At 39.5% G+C, this 12,626-nt stretch overlaps 1 protein-coding gene across 1 annotated transcript in view; it reads right to left on the bottom strand.

The window, feature by feature from the left end:
• Positions 1-12,626, bottom strand: part of itfg1 (integrin alpha FG-GAP repeat containing 1) — a 167,574-nt gene that overhangs the window by 120,779 nt on the left and 34,169 nt on the right. The window contains exon 8 of the mRNA XM_037748976.1: positions 2,727-2,808. Within this exon, the coding sequence (XP_037604904.1) occupies positions 2,727-2,808 (82 nt within the window). The remainder of the gene's footprint in view (positions 1-2,726; positions 2,809-12,626) is intronic.

Here is a 12,626-nt window from a genome sequence, read left to right as displayed (position 1 = left end):
TGCCAATTTGGGAAGGGGAAGTTTGTTCACTAAATATTTGATGGACACCCCTATCTGCAATGAGATTAACAGATTAATCTTGCCATTGAGGATGTGTTTATCAGTGTGAAGCTATGTGTGTACACTTGTGTGTGTGTTTCTGTGTGTGTGTGTTCATGTGCCACACACACACTGAAAGTTAATTAAAAATGCATCGAACATTACACAGCTAACGGCGGCACATAGCTCAATCTGAGTGATAAGGTCACACTGGAAAAATGAAAAAAAAGAAAAGGCTCTTAATGTTAGAAGAGAAAAACAACTGAAAAATAAATGCTACAAACCAGAAAACAATGTAAGGACATCAAATCAGATTTTATATTTATTTGAAATTTTAAATGAAAGTAATACCAGTTTCATACAGATACAAGTCTATAGTTCTGTATTGCCAGTAGATTTAATATTCCTTGTCTGGTCTTCCCTGGGGAAACAAGTCCTTTGGTTCACAGGAAATGATGCATTTTCTGCACACATGAATTTTTCTGTGCCACTTTCTGTTGTGACCGGGCTTTTACTTGGTCTGGTATGACCATTAGCTGATGGTGGATAATGATAGCTAATGAAAGCAAACTTTAGATACACATTGTTGTGTCACTTCTGTGATACTGCTGTAACATTACTGAGTCAGTTTGCTGACTTTATGACTCTTTTCTACTTGCGTTCTGTGCTCACTACAGGCCTTTTTGGACCAGAGGAACTTTTTCATTGCTCCAAGAATTTAGTTTCAAGACACACATTTTTATTGCGTCCATACAGCAAGAACTAGGAACGATCGTAGTTCTTAAAATGCCGTTTTGAGGGACTTTTTTAACTCCTATTTCAGAGTAGGTACTGTACTCTCCAAGGACAAGAAGAACCGTGAGTGACGCAGTTAATTGGTTGAACACATGAGCCAATGGGCAACCGGCAACAGCCTTTTTTTTAAAACCCATAAGCCGTGTAAACAACAGACTTACTGAGCCAAAGAACGAGTGAGACCTGCTGCTCAGTGAGCTAACTCAGTAGCACAAACGCTAATCCATTAGTATCACAAAAGGTACTTTTGTAGCGGTTATTTTGCTTGTGTTTATATGATTATGGCATGTAACAGAGTTTTTTTAATTTATTCTTATTAGGGCTGTCAATTGATTAAAATATTTAACCGTGATTAATTGCATGATTGTCCATAGTTAATCGCGAAAATTGCAAGTCTAGTTATCGGGATAAAGAAATTAGTGGTGTTAAAACAAATTAACAAATGAACAAGTTATTATCACATTAACTTTGACAGCCCTTATTCTTATGTTACTAAAAAAGCTAAGAGAGCTTGTGGAACGTAGTGAACTCGCCGATCTCACAGCTAGAGATGCATGCGAGTCACTTCAGCGTTCCTATTGGCCGTGCGAATGCAAACAGAAAAAAGTCCTTGAAGGTATGCAGTTTTCCGGGGAGCTCCCCAGTGGGCAGTTTCTCTCAGTGAGTCCCCGTTTGGTCTGAAAACGCCACACAAACATTTCAATGAAAGTATAAGGGTATTCAATCATCCATGAATTGCCACTTTTGATAACTGTGGGCGCTGTTCATCAAAGGTTACGCAGTCTCACATTAAAGCTAAGAATAGCTTACATTTGGCTTTAGACTCTGGAAGACTATTTATTCATCCAGAACAGCATACTGAGTAGTATGTGCTCGGAGATATTCACATTTACATTCAGAGTTGCTTCTACTTCTGGCAGCTGACCAGCTACCGTATAGCAGCTGGAGGAACAGAGGAGAGTTCAGGGAAAACTCGACAACAGAAGAAGAGAGAAGGAGGAATATTACTCATACAGTTTTCCATCAATAAATTCCTCACTTTACTTTACCCTGATACACCATCGGACTGTAAATCCAAATGGTATTTAGCTTCTAAAACAAGGACCAAGTAGCCACCACATCTCCCCCCCTCCCCTCCCCTGGCTGCTGAGGTGGTGGCTCTGACGAGAGCGACCAGGGGCCACTTTGCGGTGCGCGGGCTGCAGCCTGGAGATTAGAGACAGAGAGCCAGCGGAGATTTGCTGAGGATAAATGTAAAGCTGAGCTGAACAATGAATACTACTGGCCAAGATTGTTTAAGGGGATAAGATGTTCACAAAAAAACTGCCTATATGTGGGATTGAGTGTGTTGTGTGGGAGTGTGTGTGTGTGTTTGCAACAGTGCGTGCACGCGTGAGATTAGTCTGTCTGGTAAGGGGTGTGTGTGTGTGTGTGTGTGTGTGTAGGGAAAGAAAGTTTTGTGATGAGAGAGCTGTAGTGAAAATGCCAAAACCAAAAAGACCAGTCAGTCCTATTCGGAAGCCTTTGAAGCAACACAGCTTCAAATGCAGAGGGAGCTTAAAGGACTTAGGAAAGGAATGGATCTGCCACACACACACACATACACACACGCACATGCACACACACTCATGCACACAAGGGCAAGACACTTTTGAGTGTAATCTGGCCCAGTACAACTCAGACTATTTTCAGAGGTTTTTCTAAGCATCTTGAGTGCATTCACACACTGACTTCCTGTGTTTTAGAGTCCGTCCAATTACAATTGAAATCCCCACATTATATACCGGTGCCAGGTTTGAAAGGGATCTCTCTGCTACTCTATCACAATCACACACAAACACACAAGGTTCGTCAAAAAATGACAGCAAATGACAAATCTCTTGCATGCTCACCGAAGTCGGCAAAGGAGGACTGTCCCACAGTTTTCACTGGTGGATCTGCTGGCATGACGTCTTCTCTGGTGAAGTTCCCATCCTGAGAGAACGACCATTATGTAGGGAGAGAGAGAAAAAACGAGAGAGAGTTGGGTGAGACACAAAATAGAGAACAGGTGTTTAACGGTTAACATAATGGTTCTGTACTTGTTCCATGCAGTACTGAGGTTGATGGGGCATTAAATGGACCGTAGAAAAGCAGTCACCAAGGACGGCTTTTGTGTGCTTCTATGCTTGTGCATAAACATGAGAAGCACATACATGTGCAAGCACTTCACTGCATAAATGCATTTATTTTCTAGCACATGCTGGAAGCTGCCAAATTCTAAACAGCTCCAACATTCACAGCATCAGTCTGTATGGATAATTTAAAGTCATTTATAATAAATGATAACATTCAGTGACAAAACAACAAAAACAAACTGAAAATGTGATGATTAAATGGATGTAATTTTTTTAATTCTGTTATTCACTTTGCTCATGTAACACACTGAAAATTGAAAACATAATATATGTTTAAAAGCAGTTTATTTGGTGCTGTTTTACATGCAGTTGGCTGACACCCCCAGCTTAGATAGATGGATATAGTAGAGAGTTTAATGAAGTAAAATGATCAGTGTCATGATTATTTTCATTATGGATTATCAATTATTTGTTGATTCCCAGAGTCCAAGGTGACATTGTTCAATTACTTATATTCAACCAACTGTTAAGTAACAAATCCTCACATTTAAGAAAAGCTGGAACCAATGAATGTTTTGTCTTTTCCTTAAAAATGTACTTGAACAATTTATTGACTGTTAAAATTGTTGACTATTAATTTTCTGTTAATAAACTAAGTTAATTAATTGACACCAATTAATTTTAGTGCCGCAACCAGCAATTATTTTCATTATCAATTAATCTGCTGATTATATTCTCAATTAATGAATCAATTGTCTATAAAAGTGAAAATTGTGAAAGATGCCCATCGCAATTTCCCAGAACACAAGATGTTGGCTCCAAATGGCTTTGTCTGTCCGACCAGCAGTCCAATACCCAGAGATATTAAAAGTACATAATCCTCACATTTGAGAAGCTGGAAACATCTAAAGCTTAACATTGATTGTCGAATGTCGATTTTCAAAATCGTTGCAGACTAAATGTCTGTCGACTGACATATCTATTGTTTAATTGTCTACTCGTTTTAGCTGTAATTGATTAAATTCTTTAGTAGTCTTGTGAACCTTTCGTATAAACAAACTCAGCCCGCGTCATTTGATGGTCGTAGCGTACACCGATGCACTGAACTGACAGAGGAAGCAGTCGAGGGATTGTTGCTTTTAATGCGGGAAGTAGTGCTGCAACATATTTCTGACATGATGACACGTCATCTCAGGTTTACTTGCGTGTTGATGATGCCGATATATTGGCTTTCATAGAAAACAATGGGTGAGAGTGTTTTGATGCACATCGAATGCCATCGGTGTGTGGTGCCCTTTACAGAGGGCAGGAGAGGAAGAAGAGGAGATAAGCATATTAGTGTGTGTGTGTGTGTGGGGGAGCAGATGTGATTCTGTGCAGTGGGAAACTGTTGCCTGCTGATACCAGCATTAGTGATTTATGAGAAAGAGAGGGACAGGGAGAGAGAGAGAGGGTGAGAGAGATACAAGGATTGAGCCACAGAGAGCAACATATGTATTATGTATAAGTACTGTGTGTGTTGGGGGCTGTATGTGTGGCTAAACACTGCAGTTACTATTGTGTGCAAGCCAATTATTGTTAACTGTCCAACATTTATATGATGATTTTATTATATATATATAATGCTTTGTTAATCTTTTCTAGTATGTACAATTGTCTATTACATTTATTCTGGTTAATGAAAATGAATTGAGAGGCAAAGAGGAGGTGAACAGAAACACAGAGAAATAGAGACTGAATAAAGATGAGATAAAGCAGACACTGCCTCCCTAAAGTCATCACAAGGTGATGCAACAAATATCTTATCTGAATAAATGAATTGATTCTATGGCTAGACTTTCACTGAATGTCTTAAGTCGGTGTAAACTATGAAGAAAGGGAATACAGAAGAACTATGAGTATGAAAACCAATATAAACTATTACAGCTTTTTAATGCAGTGCATAATTTACAGGAATAAACTGCAAAAATTCCATTTCAATACATGTTGCTCCTCGACATAACAACATTGGACATCATTCCTGCAACACTGACATTTTAATGCAACTCTCTGTGATATTGATTTTCTGTGTGGAGGGAAATTCCACAACAACACAGTAATGAAATGTTGCCAACATCCACTACTATCTAATGGCAGAGGGACGTCCTTGTGTAAACAAAAAACCTTTCCAAAGTGAACCTGTGCCTGTAAAAAAATGACTTTCTAACAAGGAAATTATCTTATTTTAGCGCAGTCAGCTGTTCCTAGAATGACAACCAAATTACATTAAGTGATTGGTCCGTGAATATCCCTCACGGTGCCCATTCAAAGCTTATTGTATTTAAGGTCAATAACTTGTTTGCACACTATTCTCCATATCACTTTAATTGAAGTCAGACACAGTTTAATATTGGCTGCTAACAGCATGTTATGTTAAGTGTGATTAGATGACAAAGCCTCCCAAAAAAAAAAAAAAACACCATCATGAGTGTAGGGCTGTCCTTGACCAAAGAAATTCTTAGTCGACTAACACTAATACGATTTTGTCGTCTAATTGATTAGTTGATTTAATCGACAGATCTGTAAAATTGTTCTTTTTTTTTTTACTTAAACCACTTTAAATCTTGTGTGTACCAGAGATGTGACCATAAGTTTCTTAGAAATAAGTCATTCAGCATGAAAAAAACATAAAAAATGAACTATTGACTAAATAAAAACCGATTAAAACAACCGATTAATCGACTAATCGATTAATAGGGGGCAGCCCAGTCTTAAAGTGTCTTGGTCTTTACAAAGAACACACACATTTATAACTCAAAAACAGGCCTTTTCTTCACCACAGACATCTTGTCTTGTCATAATAGGAAAATGTTAACATAAAAAAAGGTGTTAACAGTCATGTAGCATCAATTAAAAAAAACATTTGCACCTTTCTACTTCATAGACAGCCTAGTTTTATTGAAAGACCATCTTTCCAGCGGTAAAATACTTCATTAATGATTGCTCCGTCCCCACTAAGCCATGACAATGTGACAGTGTGACAGTGAGCCAGCATGCATTACACCAGGACCCTTAAACCCAGGGCAGCTGAATGGAATTAGCATTTTATTTGTATTACCCCTGTGCCTTTTTTTTACTGTAACAGCTCAAAGTGTCTTCGGTCTAAAAGGCCTATTGTGCCATTTGTGGGCTGCTATTGTGTGGTCTGCGCTGGCCCTAAGCACAGGTATCGTAGCTACTAGGCAGGTAGATGAGAGTGTATTTTGAGATGGTTCTGAAATGGCAGAAAATGTTATTTAGCCTTCTGGAGGTTGTGGGTCTAATTCTTCCAGACAACTGTCAAAGGAAGTGCCCACTTGATCATCTTAATGGCAGCCTCATACACAATGTGTCCCACTCCACCCTGAGACATTTAGATTAGGAGACTAATGAATAGTGCTGCCAGCGTGATGATGGTCCAGCAGATTTATGACGCCGTGGCTTGAAGTTCCCTTTAGGTCAGTTAGTACATCAATATTTTGACATCTGAATGGAGTCTCTGCATGACTGCTCATCCTTGATTGTGGCAAAAAGGTCTGGAACGTCTCATACTGAATATATCGGTAAATGTTCTTATAATCTGGAGCCAGGCAGGTTTTCCTGTGGGGGAAAATCTCTTTTGCAAAAGAAGTGTTTTATGTTTCTGGGGGAAGAAAATCACTTTGTTTTGAATAAATAGGAGCTACATTATTATGAGCAGCTACAGCCACCATGAGTCAACAGATAAAGAAATTATCCTCATATACTGAATATCTGGTTTTATGTGTGTGAGACAGTGGGCAACCTCTGGTTCTGAAAAGTGAAGCCACTGCGGAAGTGCCTTAAACTTACATTCTTTCTAACAGCCAGCAGGGGGCGACTCCTCTGGTTGCATAAAGAAGTCTGATTGTATAGAAGTCTGTGAAAAATGAGCCTACTTCTCACTTGATTTATTACCTCAGTAAACATTGTAAACATGAGTTTATGGTCTCATTTGCTAGTTTTGCTAGTCTTCTTCAATACAGCATGATGTTCATTTAGTAAATTATGGTCCCATTTATAGTCAATTAGACCATAAAGCAGGGGATGCTTTAGGGCGTGGCTACTTTGCGATTGACATGTTGCTACCACGGCGTTGTCCGGTCTGGGAGTTGTCCGTGTTTTCGTCTTACAGCTTTAACCCTTTCACAGTGTGTTTTCAGTTCATGAAAGCTGGTTAAAACATTTTGGTTTCCTGAAAATGTCTTATCGGTTGCACTTAACTCCACCCTCTCGTGTCACTTCTGGTTGCAAAAAAACAAGATGGCAACGGACCAAAATGCCAAACTTGAGGCTTCAAAACGGCAGTCCACAAACCAATGTGTGACGTCACGGTGACTACGTCCACTTCTTATATATTGTCTACGGTGTGAGAGAGAGAAAGAGACCCAGAAAACAAAAAAGAATAGGGAAATAAACTTGACCGATAAACATATAATATGAACTGTGCATTTATTACTTCAAGGCCTCAATAGTTATCTTGATTTTTGCATAGAAGTTTATGCATTTTTACAGTAAAGAGCATTTAAATGGATACAGTAAGTGAATGGAGTCATTGTTTCTGAATGTCATACTGTAAGGCTTCATTTGTTTTACTTTCAGTGTCTGCTAATCATACACTGCCTAAAGAGTGCTGACTGTGACTGAAACCAACAACAATCCTAATGAGGTTATTTCAGTAGTTATTTGCAGTAGATTGGTGCCAAAAAAGGATTGGCCACTGGATAAATCACATTCAACAATTTTCATATTATCAATGTCTATTTATATGTTTTGACAAGAGCAGCATGTACACAGCCGTCTACCACTGTGTAGCCTTCAAACTGAACACTTAGTCACACGATGTCACTTGAAAAGCTGCAGCGGTTGTTTTATGCTGTGCAGGCCATTATGCAGGCTCAGGCTATCAGTAAACGAAGCCCAATATTACATTCAATTTCAATTAATCCACGGCACACAAATTGTGCTTTCAGAGGTTAATTATTTGCAGAATGTGTGACGCTTTGAATGCTGATGAGGCAGAAATGTAGAGGCACTTATTTTGGTGATATAATTGGGTCATCAGCCAAAGATTCAGGCTATCACTGGCAGCGGATACATGTGTTTGCTGCCCAACCCTATTTGCTTAAATTTGTAAAGAATTACTGGTTCGGTAAATACTGTGTATTGAGTGTGCAAACAAACCTTTCAGAAAAGAGTGCAACACACACACAGGCCTATGTGGTAGTAGCATGACGAGAACCAATGCTTTGATTTAAATACTAGGATTCTCTGAGTTATAATTAAGCCGCGTTTACAACAAGAAGTTCCTGATAAATTTAGTCTTTTCAAGGAACTAAAAGGTTCCTTCAGCCCATTGTTTTCTGCATTTCCCTTCTTTCTAAAGACCTGTGCAGAATATGAGTCCGCTAATGTATGAAAAGCAACATGTCGCGTGACGAGGGCTGCTGGTGGTCGCAGCAGTAAACACACTCTGCTGCCTGCAATTCAGTGTGTCAAATAGTTTTTAGTGTCCCATCCGCTAACATGGAGGGGGGCTGATTTATGACCTATAGGTGATCAAGCTGTTTTGGTTTCACTTTTGTGGAGCTGTCCATCTTCATATACACTCTATGGTTTCACCAATCAATGACGGTCATCCCTGCAAACCCCACCCTGAAAGTTCCTGTACTTTCAGAAAGTACCACCACCCGACCAGGGCCTTTTTTGGGGGGATAAAATGTCCCCAGAGCTTAATATAGACCCTGGTCCCTGCGGTCGAAAAGCAATGAGTTCCTCAAAAGGTTCCTACAGTAGTTCCAGTAGAACGTTCCTGCGGTCGAAAAGGGGCTTTAGATGCTTTGAAGTGACTTCTCATATAATTTATGAATAATTCATGCAAAAAAAGAGTAAAATGAATCAAATATAGAGAGATATATGTAATACCTCTCTGCTTTCTTAAAGCATGCAATTATGTTCAACTGACCTATGCAAACGAAAATGACACACTTTGAAGCTGATCTCTTCAAAAGCACGAAGAATCAACTCAAGTTAATGAGATCAAACGCTTCCAATCGCACACACACACACACACACACACACACACACACACACACACTTATAGAGGCGCACGCACAGATGTGGCAACCGGGTGTTAACGCTCTGTGCATTTAGGATGAGATCTTAGCCGGTGTGATTGACTGCTGCTGGTTTGCCTGATTGCAAGATGTCATGATTAAAACTGTGACGTGTGTGTGACAGTTTGAGAACAGCTGATTGATGTGTGAAGATGAAAGGATTACAGGTCGTTATTATTCTTCCCTTCTGTTCACATCACTCCCAACACACATGCAGGCAGAGGAATGACATACGGGCAGAGTTGTAACAGTAGAAGACATTTTCATGAAAATATACTGGGGCAACTGAGGGATTTTTAACATGGCATAGTAAACATATATGTTGCTGAACTGACGGTAATGCTGGTGTCAAACGTGTGTGGTGTATGAAGTTTTATGCAGTGGTGCATGACATTTGGGATAAATTGTTGCTGGTAACAGTAGGATTAAGGGCTGGATCTACTCAGTAGTGCATGATACTGCAGACATGTAGTGTATTAATATTTCATATATTGATATAGTAGCCAGGATAAACTTACCACAAAAGCTTATGAACAAAATATGTTCTACTGCAGGCTTTTGTGTGTGGCTATACCTATGAAATGTAATGACCCTGATGAATTCAGAGACAGAAGCATTAGTGTCACAATCAGTGGAAAACTCTAATAAAAATAATAATTCATATCTTAATTTAAATATTTTCCCATGCAAAGTCATGGTATGTTGTTGCCCTCTATAAGGTAAGGCCTAGGTAAGCTCATGTAACCACTATATTATGTGCATATTATGTTTTTAAGGCCGGAGGGAACAGTTGTAATAGTTATTACAATGACTAATTAGCATGAAATGAGCTATTTTGCAGGTGGCCATTTTGTTGTTTCCTTTGCAAAAACAGAAAAAATACCCCACAACGTACTTGCAAGGACACAAAATTCACAAGTGCTTCAAAAGTAAAAACGTATATTTGTTCTTCCATTTAAATTGACATCCTGGCCCTGTATGCTTGGTGAGATTCTCATGTAGTAGTGTACTGTTCTAAAACCCATATGGGTTGATCTAAAAGTGTATGAAAGACTATAAAGAAAGATACTGATGTGTTTATGTACGTGTATTTGACCAGAGGCATCAGCTTCTCCCTGACAAATGAACCAAATTATTATATCAGCCGTTGTCGAATTGACCTTTAAAACCCCTCGGCGCTACTTGACGGCCAATGAAAACACCTCTTTTCACTCATCTCGGCAGCTTGTTGTCTCCCCCAGCACCCCCTCCGTGACTGCCTTCTCTTGTGTAATCGCAGGAAAACAGAGGAGCGGGGAGGGATGGAAGGAGACTTAGGGGGAGAGAAAACAGAGAAAAGTAATTAAAAGAGAGTGTTGGAGAAAGAGGAGTGCGCTGGCCTGTGACCGATAGATGCAGCTGCATTGAACCGAATACCGTGGTGGGATTAATGGGGGTCTAATGCTCTGAGGATGCTGGGAAATGCCTGTTTGTGTATATATGCGTGAGCATGTGCCATGGCCATTTATGTCATGTGCCTTTGGATGAACAATATTTTGGAATTTATTCAAGAGTGTGTGGATGTGAGCACTTGTATGTGCATTTAAGAAAAAGAGGAACAGAAAAGTACAGAGAAATATGGCAAGATGAAAGGAAAGGATTGGGTTTCTTCATGAGCTGAAGGAGAGAATGAGATGGAGTGATACAGGTAAACCGCAGAGGACCTGATTTTTTACTGACAAGGCTTAAACTCATTCTGTCTGTCACCGAGTGTGTGTTCACTTTTTCTTGCTCCTGAAACCTTTGGTCCACATTCTGTTCCAGCAGGATTTAAAAGATCCACGTCACCAAATAGTGAAGCTTTATCAATCAACTGAACGAGATACTGACCGAAACTACTAATAAGAGATTGAGTGATGAATTAATTACAATGAATAAATGACACAAAGCAAAACAAAAGAACGCTTCACACCGAGTGGAAGATGTCGAGATCTGCTATCACAATTATTACACACTTTGTAGCACGCTTGTTGTGAGCTTGAGGAGATAACCTGTGTTTCCTTACACAGATTAAACAAACCTTTGATGTCAAATTACTTCCTATTTTTACTGAGGCAAAGCACCACTTCAATTGTCATCGACATGCTAATTCCACATTTTCTGCCTTGCTTTATGGCAGATAAACAAAGGCTCATGGTTGAAACAACAAGCACTCTGAACACACAGACTTCTGCCAACGCTGCACAATCCTAACACACAATCCTAACATGTGTTATTTCAACAATAGAAAATGTTAGGAACGTTTTAGTTTGCATCTAGATCCAGATCTGCATCACATTGCAGTAAGACAATCATCAGGTGCATGTGACAGATTCTAAGAGCTAAATGCTAATGTCAGTCACAAAGTAGCCACGCCCTAAAACATTCCCTGCTTTATGGTCTATTTGACTCTAAATGGGACCATAATTTACTAAATGAACATCATGCTGTATTGAAGAAGACTTGAAACTAGCGACTGAGACCATAAACTCATGTTTACAATGTTTACTGAGGTAATAAATCAAGTGAGAAGTAGGCTCATTTTCTCATAGACTTCTATACAATCTGACTTCTATTTGCAACCAGAGGAGTCGCCCCTTGCTGGCTGTTAGAAAGAATGCAAGTTTAAGGCACTTCTGCATTGACTTCACTTTTCAGACCCTGGAGATGCCCACTGCAATAAACACAAAGTGCAGCAGAGACTGATGCAAATGTCATTAACTTTGCAGGTATTTGGTTATAAACCAAATTATTAGATAAATATACATTTAGAGCTGAACATAAAAGCTAGAAACAATTCATCCTTTGGGGACCATGAATGCCTGTACCATATTTCATGGCAATCCATCAAAATAGTTGTCGAAATATTTCAATAAAAAACAAAAATTTAAACCTCATGGTGGTGCTAGAGGAAAAGTAATAAGATCACCAAAGTCAGTAGGATTCATCCTCTGGGGACCATGAATGTTTGCACAAAATTGCATGGCAATCCATCAAAAAGCTTAGGAGAGATTTCAGTCCAGACCACAGTCGTCGACCCACAGATTGCCGTCACTTTTTCCTTAGGCTATGAGCCTAACTTTCCACCAAACATGTTTTCAAAAAATCCTTATAAACTAACACACAGACAGACAACAGAAAGACTGAAAACACACCCTGGGCAGAGGTAAAGAAAAAAATCTAAATGATCTTTCCTCTGAAAATTCCCTTGCATCATCCTCTAACCTGATCAACATTCTTACCAGCCGTCACCCATCCTACTGGTTTTTGGGTAAGGCAGTTTATTTGCTCTGTGTTGCTGCTGCTTGGTCTCTCTCTATACCCTCACACACATTCTGTCTCTGCCAAATCCTTCAATCTCTCTCTGTTGCTCTCTTCTTCCTTACCTCCTCCCCTTCCTTTCTCCTATTCCCCCCTCTCTGTGATAAGATAGACTACTGTTCGGCTTGTGCCTCGACCTGCTGAATTTCAAATAGGCCCCTTCGACAAAAGCTCAGAGCCATGG

Source organism: Sebastes umbrosus, chromosome 2 (genome assembly GCF_015220745.1).
Source record: "Sebastes umbrosus isolate fSebUmb1 chromosome 2, fSebUmb1.pri, whole genome shotgun sequence".
Taxonomy (NCBI): Eukaryota; Metazoa; Chordata; class Actinopteri; order Perciformes; family Sebastidae; genus Sebastes; species Sebastes umbrosus.
This window is presented reverse-complemented; position numbering and strand designations above follow the sequence as displayed.